Genomic DNA, 19,684 nt, shown 5'->3' with positions numbered 1-19,684 from the left:
TGTGTATTGTGTACAATGGGAACATTTTTGGTTGCTTTTATGCATTTTGATTTATGGATAAACAGATTAAGTTGGGTTTGTTGAAAATAACTGACCTCGCTGTATGATTCTGTGGCGCTTTACTGCCATCTTCTGGCCAACAAAATGAACTCTTGATTAATCTGTGGTCTGAAAAGTTGAAGAAGAAAAACTGCACTAAAAAGATTATAAGATAGGACTATATTTTTCCACATATGTGAACTTAATAATGTTTACTACCATGTTGTCTTTTATTAGTTCTGATCCATTTTTATAGACCTTTTTATAAAACGTTTCCTGAAAGGTGCAATGTTGTCTTATTTGTTTTTTTGTTTATTTTCAGTTTTGTACTTTTTCTAATTAGTCTAGTTTTGATACTAGTTTTAGTATGTAGATATTTTGACAACCCTCGAAGTTAATTTTCGAAACATTTGTAAGATACAGTCATTTCTGAAGTATTTGTTGGTTATTACCAGTAAAACGTGTGCTCATTAAGTTTCATTTGTTTTGTTGCCCCTCATTTTTACCTTTCCTCATTGTGCAGTCATCTTCCCGTTTGTCCAGCAGAGGTCACTATATTTTCATAGTAGTGGACACTGAAGGACCTGTAGCTTGTTCACTCCGGGCTGCTCCTCTGCACTTGTGATTTTCATATTGATTTGTCTTTTTGAAAATGATATTCACGCATCATATTTAGCACAATACACGGCTGTGACCCTGTTGTCTGCGGATCAAAGACATGCAGACGACAGCAGCTGTTCCTTTTGTGATCACACTCTTTGATTTGTGCCTCTTCTCTCTCCGTTCATGATTAGCCTCCCTGAATACAACGTGCTGTATTCATTTAGTGCCACAGTGCAATTTCTGACTCGAGAACAATGACTTAACTAAATCACATCTGAATATCCCCATAGTCAAATCGGTATCTGTATCATATATTAAACTTCTTGGTGTCACGTTGATTGTAATAAAATACTTGGTGTAGTAATAATAATGAGCAGACCTCAGTTTATAGAACAGGGATTAAGAGGCTGATCTGATCTAAGTGGTCCCACAGCACCTTCTGTAATACAAACTGTAATAATGAGAGAACATTATAGTCCACCTAAAATGAGGTTTCACTTTGCATTCAAAAACAAGTATTCTCTCTAGGCCTGTAACGAACACATTCTGAAGTACAATATATTGCCTAAGAAAATATTGAGTACAGTATTGTTAATGAACACAAGCTGCAATAAATAAACTTAATGTACTATAAACGTTATTTATTCAAACTTTTTAAAGCTCAAAACTTATCGTAGAACAGAAAACTAACCCCCACTAGAACCTATGATAAATATTGAACTCCAAAAATAATTGTTCCATCTGTCACGTATTGAACGATAAGCCGATATAGTAATTATCGTGACCAAGATAATTTTCTCACTTATAAGGGTTTGGAGTCACTTGGGTGTATCAGAAAGACTAAAGCTTGAACTTTGGGCAGTGTTATTCTTATGAAAAATAAGTAAAATTTATCTGTCTCAATTTTAATTTGTGCAGTTAATCACATTTTAATCAATATTCAGAATCAACCATTTGTAATCGTCAATGCTTGGGTCTTTTCAGAGTTAAGAAAGAAATTAGACCACAATGATTCAAATTCTATGTTGTTAATGTTTAGGAAATTTATATTGAACACAGTTTTTATTTGTTTTTCATACAAACTGAATCAAAAATTGTAAAAAAAAAAAAAAAAAAAAAAAAGTCAAATTATTTATTTTTAAAATGACCAAATTAGGTGTTTGTATACGTTGCGTCTCCCACTGTGAAGGTCTCCAGAGAAGGACTGATTGAATCCTAAGTGGTTTGAAGTTTGGCGTGCTCTCTGATGATAACATCTCACCTCTATCTGCTGTGGCCACGTATCCACATAGCCTAATTTGGGGGCACCCGGAGTCCTGTAGCCAAACTGTTTTTTTATCTGTGTGCTCGGGGCCAATTTCACTGATGTCCCCTGCTCCCTCTCCGCCTCTCTTCCTCTGAGTCAGTCGCCCACTTCTGCAACTGTACACACTTTGAGAAGCTTTGAGAGGCTGTGGGTACTGTAGCTCTACTACTGTGAGTAAATGTTTTCTATAAGGCATATATTCAATCGCTGTGTTTTGCTTTTGTGGTTTGATCGTCTTATTGTGATGGCAGGTCTTTGGTCAGTGTAAGGCTGATGCTTGTTCAAACCTTTTAAGTTGTCCAATTAATAGTTAATCTTGAATCTCTCTATTAGGGATGAATAAAGCATCTAGTGTCTATTTAACTCTGTATCGAGTTCTTCGTTTTTTTCTCAGCATTTGCTTGTAAAGGCTGTTGTAGTTGCAGCAGGATTTTGAGAGTGAGGCAGCAGAGTTGGAGAGCATTAATCAGAGTTATCTTAGTCCGTCGTAGCGAGGCGGCGAAGTGAAGCGTAGTCTATGACATCATGAGAACTTAAGTGGGCCCAGTGTGGACGGACTAATGGCTCCCAGCTTGGTTTGAGCCTCATTAAAATCTCTTATTTCCTTTTTGGACTTTTTCATATTTGTCCAGTCACACTGTGTAATATGATAATGCAGTGTTGCAGTCAAAAAAAAAGTATCCCAACTCTAGGCCTGTCACAAAAAATGTATAAAATATATAACTTCAATATTGGATGTGCTTGTATTTGCTCCAGTGGAGAATTATTTATTAACCAACAACAAACGAGCTGTGAAAGTTGAGTAATTTAATGATATTACACTTGTATGACTCATAGATGATGACAATCTGTTTTCTTCACAATAGAGCTTCCAATTAATCAGATTGTAACCAAATATAGATTCAATCATTTTAAAAAATCAATTATTAAAAAGCCCCAAATTAATCGACAGGTCCACAGTCAAACCTGTCAGTAAAAGCATCTGAAGTTCTGACTTAGGAGGAAGAATTACCCTGTTTTTTGTGTTAAATAGCAGAGTTGTTTATGTTCATGAAATTGAAAGCCATATTTATTAGTCTTTTGGCAGATAAAATGGAAAGTAAAAACAAATCATGATTAATCCTCCAATGAGGTTCATCTGGTCTTCTGTAAATTTATTTTAATAGATTATTTTTTCAGACCAGTGTTTAGTTTTTCATATCTGACAGTTTGGAGTGCTCAGTAGTGCTTTTCCTCAGAGTGGTCACATGATGTTGCTGTGCCGTGTCCGGTCAGCTGATTTAAACAGGTTTTGGCGCTGTGTTCCTACCGGTGGAGGCTGGATGACATCGCCACCTGCAGTCCGACAGCTTCAGGACAGTATCCCAGCTGTGTGAGAGTAAGAAAGCCCCCTCGTCCCAGTTTATAGTCCCGTGACCACTCTGAAGAAGAGCGCTAATGAGTAGTCAAAACTGTCAGGTAAGAAAATAAACTAAACCTTGGTCTGAAAAAAAAAATCAATAAACATAAATATGATTAATCTTCACAAGAAAACTTATATTTGCCCAGCCCTGTTGCACAACCTGACATGGCGTCTGCTTGTTAGAGGTGTGAGTTCGTGCTCTGTGTGTGTTCCTGGCTCCTGGTTCTTTGGTAACTCGGCTCAGTGAGAAGTGTGAAGGAGATTATTACTGAGAGGTGCCCCTGACCTGCTTCAATTTCCTCTGTAGTGGTTCCCTGCCTTCTCCATCCTCAACTCTGCGTGTTTTTCCATTTCCTCCTGTGTTCACTGACAACTAATGTAGTATTCCATCTTCCTATACATTTTTCTTGTACCAGATATGTTTGATGACTGCCCCTCAGTCCCTGTTTGGTTTACAACTGCCTTGACAACTCTGGCAACTCGCGACTGGAATTGGGTGTAGATGAAAAATGTCATTGATAACTTGTCAGCCCACCTTTTTGGAAAGTACAGGGATTGTTGAGCAAAAACACCCAGTCTGAGCTCACACAACATCTCTTGGTATTGCATGGGTATAACACTAAATACTAGTATCATAATCCTCTCTCAAAGTCCTGCCCAAGAATGAATGACTAATCTCTACAAAAACAAAACCCCACTGTACATGAACTATTTTATTTCAAATGTCCATATATGACACGGGCAAAGGTCGGCCAACTCTGTGTGTTTACACTCCATGTCTCCCTGGCTTAAATTGCACTTTGTTGTTACAAGAGAACATACATTAAAGCCCAGATATAAATTGCATCAACATTTGGCAAGATGGTTAAGAAAACTGACTTTGATTTTGCTGACAGCCAGGAACTCGCAGACCAAAAGGACGATGAGAAATCCAATTATGGTGACTCACTCATGGTGAATCACTTGATATGTGATTCTGGCAGTGATGGAGCATAACAAAGTAAAAGTAGTACATTTTGGGTATCTGTACCTTACTTAAGTATCTTTTAAAGGGGATACTTTTTACTTTTACCTCACTACATTTCAGAGCAGGTATCTGTACTTTCTACTCCGCTACATACACAGTACAGTCCACCTGATGATTTCTGACAGCACCATGAGCTTCATCGAATTAGTGGAGCTTTTCAAATCCTTTAGGTGAATACCACAGTTATTATGGTGATGGTATAAAATATATAGTACACAACACAGACACTTTTTTCCCACTTTTCCTATTGATCAGTCTCTGTCCTGCAGTTATGAATTGTAATATCTTGAAACTGTCTTAATGGCATATATTATTTTGGAAAATGTGCTAAAACATACCAGTAAATGTGGTGATTGGGGTTCAAGTTTTGCACAAAATGTGGATAAACTATATAATTCATAACCATCACCTTTTTAGAGGTTTATGTTGCAGTGTTATGTTTTTGTTTTGTTCTTAGTCACCTCTCACTGTAACCTTCATCAATGCAATATAAAGGAACGAACAATTGTGATAAAACTGAAATCAATGTAACTGTTTACCTCTTTGTTACACACAGCTAAACTAGAAGCACAGCGCTGTCAAGGTAGCAATGAAACAGTCCAGAATTGGCCACAAAAAGTAAACATTATGCTGGGAGTCTGGGAAAACAAATCTGAACTCATATGTAGTAGACGAGGGATAGTTTTCTAGCAGTGATTATAACCAGTTTGTCTTTGTGGCATGATATTTATGCCAGTGTCTTTACTCATCCAACTAACGGTCCCGGGGATGCCAGAGATGCAGAACATACCTACTGTGTATCGCTTTCAAATACACAGCAGATTTATACTCTTAGTTTACAGATGGTCTCCTCTAAAGTGTTGCCCATGCCCAACAAACAAACAACAACAGAATACATGATCTTATTGTTTTCTATCCTGTTTTGTTTAGTGATTCTGCTGCAGTGTTTATGAAGTTTTATTTTCCATTACTGATGACGTTATGGCACAGGATTTAATGCAGCTCAAATTCCATTGGGTGGTAAATTCTCTCCTTGGTGTAGAATATTTATTTCATGTTTCGTAAACTTAACCTGTCTGTGACTCCAGATATTGAGTAAACATGGTCAAATATAATACTGATTTTTACTTGCTAAAACGTCGTACATGATGGTTAAAATGTTTGTTTTTGTTTTGGTTCTCAAGACGATTATCCAATAATCCAGTCCAATTTCGTTGTGGTTGTAGGGCCTTTTTAAACTTTTCTATTTTTTAAAGTATTTTTCAGAGCTTTTAACCATGATACAGTTTTTAAAGTTGTATTTGGTGTGATTTATGTATGTTTGAGCAATCTTTATTCACTTATTTTCAAGACGCCATATTGCTGATCAACCCATTTTCACCGCCACCGACATACACCCACTGCTCTGTACTTATTCCGTTCTCTAATTTTATTTTCTTGACAAAAATCCACTGCTAATGTGATGTGCAGCTATCCAGTGGGAGGAGCCGACAACTTCATGGCTCTTCGTTGTGATGACGCACCGCGGTTTTCCTTACGTGGAAGTCAGTGAACTTGTTTCTTATATTTATGAATATTGTGATTTAAAACATAGTTATCTGCGTGTTTAACTATAAATTCGGTTCAAACACAATGTCTTCTTCCCAATGTTTTTGTTTGTGTCTTGACTTTTGACTGTCACGTGGTCTCTAAGCACAACAGTCTCTGCTGACAGACTGTCCTGTCCTGGATCAGCTCGCTCAGGGAGAGCGGAGTCAGAGCTGACGTGTGCGTGCGACCCCCGCTCTACCCCAGACCAGAATAACAGAATTCTGTAGACATTAACCTCGGCTAACCTCCACCTTCCGTGAGCCCGCTAAAAGTAGATATCACTGCAGACTTATGCATTTTGGAATCCAAAAGTCAGTGCTTTTCCATTGCCATATGCTGCAGCTCCACAAACCACACCAGCTTTACTCTTGTGTGGTGTGAAGTGAATGTGAAGATATTTTAGCTTAGTTAGATTGCTTTTCCTTTCACACTATGGCAAGAGTGTTCCGCACTATGCATGGATTCAATTACGATGGAGGGCAAAACAAAAACTAGGAAAATATACATTTTTACTGTATGCATGCTTGCCCTTTCACAGATCTGATCTCCAGGGTGTTGGATGCGTAACATCTTCATGGAAATAAGCAGGCAACGCAATCTCCACCAGAAAAGTTACATAGTGCAGCTTTAACCCTGAACTCGAATATAATATCAGAAGTGTTCCGTTCCCTCGTGTTGCATTACCACATACATACCATTATAATTACCTCTCATGTGTGTGACTAAGTGAAGATGATGGAGATGGTGGGATCCCTGGAATATGTTCAAGTCTGTGGTGGGTCAGGAGGATCAAAGGGGCTGATATTTAGAAGTGCGTCTGATTAAGCTCAACAGTTTGCAGTCTCAGCTCATAAATATGTGTCTGGTATGATGTGCACAAGGCTCTAGACCTGACTGTGTTTGTATATCGCAGTTACAGCTCCTGTGTGTCCCTGTGTGCATACTGCATATACCACATACTACATTACATACCAGCTCAAAGTCCAGGAGGTGTGTGCCTCGACCCTCCGCGCTAAGCCTTTCCCAGAATGACTGTTGCCAGGCAGAGAAATTACCCAACAGGTCACTAATGGTCTTCAATGACAAACGCACTCATAATCAGTTCCTATGGCCAGTCTAATCAAATGTAAGTCGAGGCTTATATAACACTGATACAACACGTGGATTTAAAGGTCTATTTATCGATCTATACATCTATGGATGAGGGCGTCTCTGCATTCTGCATAGTACACACTGAAATAATTATACAACTGAACTGTCTATTTGAGAATATACTTTGTCATATTTTCACAATTCCACCTCTGTTACGGCTATCAGAAAAATATCATGGTGTAGTGTTATCTGTTTGGTCTAGTTGATTTGCTCAATGGGGGATTTAATGACATTTGTTGGCTTTTAAAACATTGTCATAAACAGGCAGTTGGAACCCTCCATTTTTTTTTCCTATTTTGCAAATGAACTCTTCCCTTGTTAAATATAAAATACAAGTAAGTAATACTATTTTGATGTAACTACCATTTGACTGCAACTTTCTGTTTATTTCTGTGTGTTTTTTTTACGTTGGTCAGATGGAAAAATATGTCCGATATGGTAGACTGCGACTAACCAAAATAAAACCATTAATCGAGACCTAACCTCTGCTTTTAATGTCCGTACGCTCTAAATGATGCTGTTTTAATCACCTTCTATTTTGACCCTGAAGTCATTAATATTGCATGTAACCTGATCTCCTGCCTTGAGCTTCCCTGGTGGCAGCAGAATTGCATTCTCCGAGTTCCTCAAAGTGTCTAATTGGAAGAGCTGTTACTGTAACTACTAAAGTCTCGTATGACTCAGTACTCTGCCATTAACTGGTAATGGGCTGATACACAATGGGACTCTGAGAAACGACATTGCTATTTAACTACACAATATACAGTAATTAAGACAGCTACATAATGAACTGTTGAAATTGAGTTTGTTTGTGCTTAGTTAGCTGTTGTCCTCTGATTGTGTGTGAGAGGACAGCTGCTCTGTGTCCATCAAAAGCAGAGCCACATTCCCTGCTCGGCTCCTTTTGTAGTTTCTATTACTCACAGCTTTTTTGGATTCATAAGTCACCCCCCTCAACCTCGTCACGTGTACAAACTTTGACAGAGAAACCTCCTGGCCTCTGTCAAGTTTTATGGATTAGGCTAGCCATTGTATTTTAGGACAGCACAAGGTAGTAAAAACGTATTATTTGTCTTTTAAAATGCTTACAAGAAGGTGAGATATTCTGACAGTTTTTGAAGTAGTCCCCTTTATAGATAAATTTCATACAGTGCTGCTCTCTTCTAACAGACAGTGATGGATAACCCACTTTTCCACACAGAACACAGTGATGAGTTTCAAATCCATCATCTGTAATAAAACGAAGGGCAGAGTGAACGAGTGGATCCATCTAACAGGTTTCAAGTTTAGGACAGAAGTTGGAAAAGAAGTTGGGATGGAGCTTTTGATGAATATTCATAATAGTTTTTACATCAGGCAAGTGGCATTTTGTGAAGAAAATTTAAAAAACATAAAATTGAAAGTAACAGGAAGAACTGCAGCGTTTTTAAAAAGCGATCCCTCTTTGTAATTCACGAAATTTCATCCAAAATGCCGTGACAGCACATTTTTTGACAGTTTATACATTCATTTAAGAAAAAATGGTTGTCATACATTTTAATTTGTAACTTTTGTGTGAAATTAAATGAGCCCTTATTTACAGTATGGTAAAAGTCTTTAAATTAGCTCTATTTATTTCCCATCTGCTGCTCATATTCAACAAGCATGTAAAATTATAACTCTCTCCAATATAGTCAAAGTAGGTTAGATTTCTTGTAAGAAATGTAAAATAATGTTGCTGACACAGAAACTGTTTTTGTCAGTATTGTTTATTTTGATTCTTACTCTTGCTCCCCTAATCATGAGTCCTGGTATGTCCTTTCTCCCTTGGGACGTCCCAGATCTGACAACAGTTAGGCTACACCCCGCTCAGGAAACCCATCCCTCCTTCACTAGAAGCCATTACATTACCACCAGTACATACATACACACACACATACACTCGTATACCACCCACTTCTAGTCCACATAGTTTTCTCAACCGGAAACATTAATTAGACCCATGTGTCTCACCGGCAGCCTTCCAGTCAACACGTCATTTTACTGCCAATCTCCATTCATTTTAATTTGATTTTCTCATTAGTTACAAACTGAAACTAACAATGTATGTTACTCACTACAGTAATTACAGACCTTAGAAAATCTTAGATGTAACTAAACATAGCTAAAACTTACAATACCACTTGTACTAAAGCATACTAGCTCTCCAAAAATGATTTCCTCAATCACATTCACTCCTTGTTGACGCCTCCACGGGGTAGTTTTGATTTAGTTTTTCCCCTTCATAGTCGGAAAGCTGTTAACAATATTTCTTCTTGGAACAACCATAGCAGAGACATCGCTAAAAACATCCTGATAACAAGTTGCATAACACTCAAGTCATTGTGTTTTTATCTTTTTAATGGAACACAAGCATCGCATGGTTCAAATTACGGGACAATTGTGAAAGACGACATAAAGATATTGAATACAATTTGCATTTGTTGGCATAGGTATGCAGCGATGTCCCGGGCAGACGGGAGCCTTACCTGACTCACCCGGCTCAGAAGCTGCTGTTGTGCTGTGGACATGACCACCTTAGGGACCCCGGTGCACCCAGCTCTGTCACAGTGTCTCTGATACCCCGGCCCAGCAGGTTTGTACACTATGCACACATTGTTTATGGTTTCTTGAGATCCTATCTGTATCTTTAAGATGAGGCATGAGCTACTCTTCTTGGGGTCATTTAACATCTAAAATATTATAGTCATTATTACTTTCTTTGTTTACAGCCGTATCAACATGAAAACAAATGCAGGTATTAAAGTTTTTCAGGTCCCTGTTATATGCAACCGTGTTTTCCGGACTATAAGTCCCACTTTTTTTCATAGTTTGGCTGGGGGTGCGACTTATACTCACACACAACTTTTATGTGAAATTATTTAAATATATAATATTACATCTTCGTTATTGTCACGCTGACGATTGTGCGAGGGCACTCTAGACTTGTTTACCTGTATCTACTACTCCTGTATCAGTGAAAATGTTAAATTTCAACATTACAGCAATTTAAAAGACATCTGAGACAGACAGAACAATTTTCTTTTAGGGGGTGTTTTTGTTCAGAGTGTTGAGTCACGATGACGATGAAGCCACACAAAAGAGGAAGAGGTACTTCATTTACCTCCGGAGTCGGCGGAGTTGCTCAGAAGCGATAAAGAATTCAATGGATTTAGTGATTTGGCTTGAGATTGAGAGTTTGGTAAACTTGTTAGTTTATTTTTTATGCTTTAGTTATCTGATTAACTGTTAATATCTGACGTTAACAGACATGTATTCAGCTCATTATCTATGCTTCGTGCAGCTGAATAAATATAAATGTGTTGCATTGATGTGCTGTACTGCTGATGTTCTCTATTTTACTATTATTATTATTATAACTTGCCTTTAAAGATAAAATGTCTGTTCTTGGTCAGATTTTGTAAAATAAATTTCCCCCAAAACGCGACTTTTTGTCGCGTTTTGCAACTTATGTTTTTTTTTCTTCATTATTATGCATTTTTTGGCTGGTGTGACTTATACTCCAGAGCGACTTATAGTCTAAAAAAATACGTTTTTAATGTGATAATTGCTATGGCACAAGCCTAATCTTTCACCCTTCTGAAACACATGGATACTAGAGTAGACTAGCTCAGTTTTGTTTTGTCTTATAAACCAGTGTACACGCATATATTGATCAAAATATTTACTCAGGCTTTGTTCACACTTGACAGGGATTGGTTCTGGTTTAGTGCTGGACTTGGGTTGGTCCTGTTCTAGTCCTGGTCTAGTTTAGTCCAGGTTTATCCAGGTTTAGTTGTATTTACTCCAAATGTAGTCCCAGTTTTATGTTTGTGCGCAAATGTGAATGCAACCATTAATCAAATATTGTAAGAAATGGATCGACTGAGCAATAGAAGAACAACAAAAAAGCACAAAACGATATATAAAATTTGTAGTTTATTTCACAAATTCACGTGACTCTTCTTGTCCAGGTTGTATCGTGCCTGCAGCGTGCGGACCTCCGTGTGTTCCCTATTGTCCGGAGCTCTTCTGGAAGCCACAGCTGCTGTCGGGGCCCGCTCCTCTTTGCCTCTGCCCCCGCCCTGCCCACAGAGTGCCAACTGCCACGCTGTGCTGAAAGGTACACACTGAACAGGGTCTGTGTAAAAGAGGCTTCAACACCTGCATGAGGCAAATTCAACATTTATGTTTAACAACCAGATCAAGAAAAAATGTTAGGTTTAATTCATAACAATAGTAATAAATAATACACCTAAACTAAAAGCTATAAACAAAAGTCTATCATTTAGTTGAGGTGTATAGGATTATAGGATGACTTTACATCTCATAGCCATTACATCTCATAATGGGGCTGGATTTAGCCATAAAAATCATGTTAAATGAAGTATCAGAATTTACTGCATTTTTTCACACAACTTCTTCTATTTTACACATCCATCCATATTTTTTTCTTTTATGCATCGAATAAATGACTGGGAAAATCCCCGCAGCACCGCGCTCTCATTCGTCACCTTCAGGACAACAGAGGCAGATTACCGTAATGATGGTAAAATATTTAGATCCCATAGTCCCATGTCTCCGCTTTGAGACGCCGTTTGAATTTACATGAGAGCACGACTGGGCGCGGAGTTACGCTGCTGGAAAGTCCACAACCCGCTCTATCTGCGACGATAGGATCCGACGCTATAGGGATAACGGGGAGACAGCGCTGGGCGACATACGCCACAATCTGCCAATGAATTGCAGATGCCAGGGCTGATATATCAGTCTGAACTTGTCACTGAACTGCCAGACAACAGCAGTGAATAATGGCGATTTTGACGAGACGGAATCGGGCACTTTGAATGAGCTCGCCCAACTGTTCAACTCAGACACTGAAGAGGAAGAACTCGACGGATTCGTGAATGAGGAATGAGCTGAAAAAGTGAGGCTTTACGTGTTTCTTTCACGTGTTTACAACTAAACAAGGCTGGGAGATATTGTGAATATGGACATTAACGTTTGAACAACGTTGAGTTATTGTTATTGCTTTGCACTATTTCGAGAGTTACTATATTGTGATGCATTAACTTGTTTTGTGAGTGAACAAAGTTTTCAGAACGTTTTTTTTTTTTTATTCTATTAATAAAGTTTGACTGACTGACTTATCTTATCTGTTTTGTTGACATTCCCTTCAGCGCAGCTCCATCTCGTAGATGCATAACACAACCCCAGATACTACAGTAGTTTATATTCTATGCGCCTTATAATGCAGTGCGCCCTATATATGAAATTTGTTTTAAAATAGGCCATTCATTGAAGGTGCGCCTTATATTCCGATGCACCTTATAGTGCGGAAAATACGGTAGTAATTTTCTCTGTAACCATTACTGAGCTTTCCATGCATTCTTAAAATGCTTGTTCTAAACAAACAACAAACAGTGTTGTTGTCTATCTAGGCTGGCTGGCCTACATAAAAAAAATGATTTACATGATGTTTATTTTTCTGGAAAACCGTTTTCCGTAATGACCATCTTTGTTTTTCCATTACTGATAGAAGAGTATGGTTGTAATGCCACAGACAGGGGACTGAAGATTCTCAGTAATCCCCTGGGACCAGCTCTCTGCTCCCATCCTCTGTTGTTTTCCCACATGGACCCTTCTCCTCGGCCGCGTTTGGCCTGGACTTAATCCAGTTGTTGCCCTTTTCTTTTTTTCCCCTTTATCTTTTTATTTCCTCTCTTTGTCGTCCACTTCATATCGGCCTTTCAGAGCCGGACACTTGCTCGGCTCAAGTGGTGCATCATACGGGCAGCTCACTTGTTTCTTACCATCTGAAAAGGACTCATATGCACTTCAAACAAAATCTTCTAAACACCTCACAACAACATCATCAAACATGTCTCAATTCATACAAAGTGTAGCATTGAAAAACATCAGGCAAGATTTGGTTGGTTCACTTTCAAATCATTTTCCACTGTTATTAAAGTTGTCAATCAACCAAACATCTACAATCTATTTTGTAACTAAAATGTAATCTGATCCACAGATAGGAATTTTCTCAGACAAATCTTAAGGGGCAATGTCACATTTGATGCACAGTCACTTTACTGTCATAGTACATAGTTATTTAGGTTATTATGTCTATATTTCTTTTAATGTAAATGGATATCTGCACTCTCTTATAAAACATTCAAAGTTCAAAACAAGTCTCACCTCCTGGATACACTTACATAGTCAGTACATATCTGGTTCATGACGCTGTGCTCTGTAGTGTTACAGGAAACAGAATGGAGCCAGGCACGAGCTCAGATGGCTGCTCTGAAGTCCTGGCAAGAGCAGGATTTCTTAAAGAGTACACACACACACAGTACCCAGAACGACATACTCCTTCACTATGTCTAACTGGACCTGTACTAATGGACTTTCATGATCTATTTCTATAGAAAAAATATAACGATAAATGATAATAGTTTATGAGGATTATCCTGAGTTATAAAGTAGTTTCAATATTATTTTAATTGACAGTTTTATTTAAAGGCTTGAGCTACAACAAATAAATTGCAGAATTAAGAAGTTATTTATTCAATCCTCTATAGCTCAAATCTTGCGGTTTTACTACTAAAATGATGCAGATCTGACCTTTATTTCAAAGAAAATATACACACGATAATTAGTGAGTCTGAAAATCTGTTTTTCCAGTTATCATATAATAAATGATAAGTCGATAAAGTAAATATTGTGGCAGGCCTGACAATATCTTGGTACAACAGATTACATTTTTGTTGCTTTTTGTGTCAATATACACTGTTAAAAATAAGGACTAAAAATGGAAAGTATGGCTGTAATAAGAATCACATATCCCACTATTGCAGTGATGGATGAAGTACTCAGTGTTGTTACTTAAGTAAAAGTACAGATACAGGAAACTCAACTAAAAGTAAAACTATCACATGAAAAAATCTACTGAAGTAAAAGTATTAAAGTATCCATTTGAACATGCACTTTAAAAAGTAAAAGTATTTCGTGCAGATTTTGAGGTCTTAAAAAGCTTCAAATGCAGTTACTTTGATACAGATTTGTGATGAATTATGTTCAACAGAAACAACTGAATATATTGTTTTTTCTGGCTGGTTTTATTTGTGTATTTTTGTTTTTTCAGACTATGAACATGTCAAACATAAACCACACAGCCCGTTCAGCAGGTTTCAAACAGTAATGAAAAATACTTTCCACTTCACTACATTTTTGAACTGGACTGAAAAGTGAGATACAAATGTAGTAAAGTAAAAGTATCCATTTGAAAAGTTTGTATAGTACAGATATGTAAATTTGTACTTAAGTATAGTACTTTACTACTTTTACTTTCTTACTTTCCACCAATGCATTATTGTCTCAGCTAAACTCTGTGGAAAACACTGACAGTCTTTAAAATTCCATTCAAAAGATACAATTCCTTTCACAAAGACAATAGTTGCTTGCTGCCGTGTAATATATAAATAAAGACACCCTTGTATAAACATGTGCATATATGAAAAAATGTGTGCCACACTAAATAACCAATTATCAACATGATGAAGTGCGTACAATATATCTGCTTCTAAGTACATGTTGCCGTCACTTGTGTATATATGTTGAATACCTGAATGACAGCCTTGGTGTGAGTATTTATGATGCATGTAGCTACACTGGGGCCATAGACTGTGCTCTGACTTCTGGGGGTGGTCCTGAACTGAAATTCAAAGGGTTTGGTCCACCTTGTGCCGGAGGTTATTTTGAAGTCACTTCTAATAATGGCTACACTTGTAAAGTGCTACACTATAGTCATTATTCATTAATTTCCAAACTTGGTGATGGTAAGCTACTATTGTAGCCACAATAGTGGCTCTAACCACTGAGACACTGTCGCCCCAAACTTCTATAGAAAGACCTGAGTTGAAAGGTTACACATACTGGCTTTAAAGTTGTCTCCCTTTATGTTTTGTAGCCTGCTTTCTCCCCTGTACTTTCACCGCACCTGTCTGGATAACACAGATTTGTGGTTTATATTTGTGTTTTTTTTGTCAAATGTGCGTTGTTGATGTTTTTATAGATGAGGTGTGCTTTCACCGTTACAACTGTGTTGAGCTAGGTCAAGAGAACCTTTTATTTACTATTGAAAATCTGTAGCACAAAAGGAAGGAGAATAGGTTAGAATAATGGGACGTCTCTGTGTAATAATTGCGTAACACCCAATAAAAGGCTTTGGGCATGTGAATCGTTTTTCTTTGTTGCATATAAAAGGTGGTGAGGGATTATGTGATTGGTGAGGGATCGAATAATGTATGAAATTGTACAGTGGCTTCGAGTGTCCATTTTTTCCCCCTCTTTTCCCCTTCAGTTCCTCCGTATGTTGTTTAAGAGAGTTTGAAAATAATCGCAAATGTCAAAGAGGATTCAAGATTCAGAAAACATTTAAACTCATATCCTCTGCGTTGATAAAAAGGTTTCGTCTGTCCATTCTGAATTCCCTAAATATTAAATGAAATAACAATCATTTTTATACCTTTTGTGTTGCATGGATCATTCTGTTATATAAACATTTATTGACTGTGCGTTGTTACATGGGCCACTAAAATCGACAAATTCTGTACTTAGAGTTGGGAGGAAATTTGGACAAAATCTCTCCTTATTTATTTTTTTCATCATCTTAATAACAATGATGAACACGTGCCTGTTAATGTCATTGTTAAGGTTTAGGATGAATCACAAACATGAACGGCAGAAGTATCACCTTATACCCATGTTGAGGAGATTAAACTAGATGTTTCTGTTCTTTTGATTTTAATCACTTCTTTTCAATGATATATTAAAAAGTTTTAATTATAGACAATGTACTTAATGTTCTAATTTTGCATATGTCCAAAGCAACAACTATTATCAATGGATGTGCAGTGTTTGTATATATCGTCCACCTACATCTATACTATTTGATCTTCACCCACATTTGCGATATAGCAGTAGCTGTGTTTGTGTCCAGTGTATTTACTTTAGTGGCGCTGTGGTGGGCCGGCCTGTCCGCTCCCCCTGTAGGGCACGGCTGTGAACTGTCTCTGGTGTCAGCCAAGAGAGGGAGGGCCTCTGAGGTGGAGGGCGAGCGAGCGAGCAGAAATCTGAGCTCAATCAGGGACAAGCACCAAAGCGGCCAACCTCGACCAGCTGAGCAGAGCAGAAGACACTGAAACATGGGGGAAGAGGGAGGGAGTGAGAGAGGAACTGTGTGAAAATGCGCCTCCAATGTGGACCACTGTAGTGTTGTCAGTGCGGGAGCATGAAGCACCGAATGGACTTGAAGCTGATCAGTGAGTAACGCATGTGAGTTTTGTCTGCTGCTTTTACACAGGATTGGGTTTGAAACTTAAGATGATTATCGTATAAGGATCTCATAGCGCCCTGAATAAAGTTATTGATACTAATCCATCTTGTTTGTTAGTTAAGTCCTGGAAGTGTTATAATGCATTTCATAACAGCTGAAATTTGAACTTCTATTCGGTAACGCTGTAATAACTACACTTTTAACTGCCTTAAGCATGAACCAAGACTTAATTAATCACGAACTAATAGTTTATTAAGAACATGCTTGGTAACCACTTAATTAAAGCATTAGCATTAGGGCATTCATTAAGTTGTTACTTTGTGCAAAAATGGTTTTCCCTTGAGCCAGTATGAACAGAGCTGTGTACCAACTAATGTATTTCTTTTGAGTAGTCAGCACTTTTCCTGCTTGTTGTATCTAAGAATTGGCAGATAAATTCAGAACTGTTCAGCAGCCTTCCCGGTAAGAGATGGGAGTGAGATGCACTCTGGCCTTTTTCATTCCACAAACCTAACAGCACACAAGTCCACAATTTCTTTTACACAGGGCAACTAAATATTGGACTTATCCTGTAAATCCTTGCGTAATTCCTCTGCTTATGCATTCCCAGCTTTACAATGCATTTTGTAATGTATTCTATTACATGGCCCAACCAGAGTTGAATGCTTTCTGAATTTTTTGATATCATAATCAGTTGCATTACATTATAGCGTAGAAACAATGAAGTACCAGAATTTATTCCTAAGTGTATTTTGAATGCCACCAAATGAAAGCGTAACTGTACCTGAAAAGAGTTAATCAAAATTGCTACATTTATGTTATACTTATAGTAAAGTTGGTAAGACGTGACTGCAATGTTAAGATGACTGAAAAATGACATGAAACTCAAAAATTCTCAAATATTTGTTAGTTTTTAAATGTCCTTTTTTTTGGGCAAAATTCGTTTTTCACAGAATATATTTTAACATATATTTTTAGTCCTTCCAAACTTCAAATCTACCTGTAGTTTCATAAAGTGTGGCGTGCCTCTCACAAAGGGACTGTATGTGATATACCTGGTGGTCATTGGTGGTCAGACGGATCAATGTTTACTGTGCTCGGATGTCTGACAGCTTATAATTGGCCCATACACAGTGTCGCGAGTATTTCTGCTGGAGACTGGACATGTTATTCTGCCTGTCAGCTGTCATTTGTGTGTACTTGTGTTGTTTTAGTGTTGAATGTTTGGACATTAGAACAGATACAACTTCCAACATATACACGTTTAGGGTTGCACAATATAAGGGAAAAAATGCTATCAATATCTGTTTCTTGTAGTGTCATAACAATATTATTGCAATATTTTAATGTCATTTTTGACACAAGTTCAGGTAAATTAACACAAAAATGTACACACTTTACTTTTAACATGAAAAAAAAAAAAAAGTAAAAAGGCGAAAGTAGGACTTAATAAGGAAGATCATGAATGAAATCTGAATATTTTGCTTTCAAAATCAGTACACATTGTGATATATTCATTCCCTTGTGATATCAGTTATTGTGTTTGCCAATACTGCTATGTAAATATTTTGTAATATATTGTCCTGCGCTAACACAATTTGATCTTGTAGGAACTGATCATATAGGATCTTGGTTCCTATGACCATATTGATCATGGGAGTATATTTGATCACTACTTGGTGATAATGAAAACCCCCTATGAAACTGATTGGTTGTATTAATAGACTACAGTCATTGTGCTAAGTGAGTTTATTCGTGATGCACCTGTTTAACTGCCCCTCATTCTCTTGAGGACGTTGTCATCAGCTCTGTGTCTGCATGTGTGTGTGCCGTGTGTGTGTGCCTTGTGTGTGTGCCTTGTGTGTGCTTCACAGATGGACTCTGCCAATGCTCCATGTTCATTAACACTCCATCTCCAGCGTTTTACATTTTGGTAAATTGAGTGTTACGATTAATGTGAGAATAAAATCATAACTTAAACTTTTCAGTTATTGGCTCCATGATTTGAAATGCTGAAATCACTTCCTAAATGAAAACGTTACCAAAGGTTACCAAAAACTTTTTACTGCATTGTATTTTTTACTACGCTTTATGGGCTTATAGTACTTCCTGATATCTCAAATATTTATCCAGGCATGGGACCAGGAAAAAAATATTTTATTTGAATAATACAGTGTCTTGAGTTCAAAGTAAGCAAAATATTTCTCTGTTATTTTAGTCTCAAGTGATTACAGTTGGTTTCAAAAGGAAAATAAATGAACTTTTCTTTTCCAGTTAAAATATAAGCAAGTCAGCTGTTAAAAGGGATGATCAGGTTGTTGCTGTGTGTTTTGGGGAGGTAGTGTTATAAATGTGCCGTGCACGGACCCCCGTGGAGAACAGAATTGAGCATAAAATCCAAACAAGTGAACTGAATATAAATGACTTGAACTATTAGCCCTGATCCATATTCACTGTGTCACTGCAGGAGACCTACTTTTATGATACTAGACACTACTCACTCACTGAACCTGTAGAACATGTTTGAAGATTATCCTTATCAGGAGAAAATCACTTATGTTTCACCCACCTGTATTTGTTACAGGAAAAGCTCAACTCTAACTCTAACAACCTCAGGCACAGGTGAATAACAGGATGTTTTTACTGGACTACATAACAAGCCATGCAAATATTGTTGCCTGGAAAACCTGGAAAAATTGTTGCCTGGAAAACTCCTTAGTATGACATTAAAATGTGTTTATTCATACATGTTTTATGTTATATATATATAAAAATGTGAAATGCATGCATTTTTAGTGGGGTCTCCTATTCACAGATCTGACCTATAATTAGTCAAAAATGGCCAGATTTCTGCCTAACTTTTGGTGGCACCAGCAATTTGTTTTCTAATGTTTCTTATTACTATTATTATTTTAATTGTACTGTTAATTTAATGGTACAATTACTGAAAATACTTACAATAATGCAAGTTAAAATGTTACTTTTAGACTAGGGAGAGAATTCAAAACACTTCAAAATAGTCCAGATTTCTTTACATTTCTGTATTCATTTTAGGTCACATATTATACCTTTTAACCGTTCAGACTATAGCCTTGATTCTGTTGAACATGTGACACATTTACCAGTAACAATTCTTTACAAAAGTAGCTTTGATTGAGGGCAATCAGGCGATGCAATCTGTAGGCTAATCTGTTTATAATCACACATTTT

General features: G+C 37.4%; 1 protein-coding gene across 11 annotated transcripts in view; it reads left to right on the top strand.

Annotated features, from left to right (window-relative positions):
* Positions 1-19,684, top strand: part of plce1 (phospholipase C, epsilon 1) — a 56,150-nt gene that overhangs the window by 14,553 nt on the left and 21,913 nt on the right. For 9 of the 11 annotated variants that reach the window (XM_055229460.1, XM_055229458.1, XM_055229456.1 and 6 more), the window contains exons 5-6: positions 9,591-9,733; positions 11,112-11,260. In XM_055229460.1, coding sequence (XP_055085435.1) covers positions 9,591-9,733; positions 11,112-11,260 — 292 coding nt within the window. Of the gene's footprint in view, positions 1-9,590; positions 9,734-11,111; positions 11,261-16,290; positions 16,474-19,684 lie in introns of those variants that run through there. The other 2 variants (XM_055229462.1, XM_055229463.1) reach the window with 2 other exon arrangements.

Source organism: Periophthalmus magnuspinnatus, chromosome 19 (genome assembly GCF_009829125.3).
Source record: "Periophthalmus magnuspinnatus isolate fPerMag1 chromosome 19, fPerMag1.2.pri, whole genome shotgun sequence".
In the NCBI taxonomy this organism is placed as follows: domain Eukaryota; kingdom Metazoa; phylum Chordata; class Actinopteri; order Gobiiformes; family Gobiidae; genus Periophthalmus; species Periophthalmus magnuspinnatus.
This window is presented reverse-complemented; position numbering and strand designations above follow the sequence as displayed.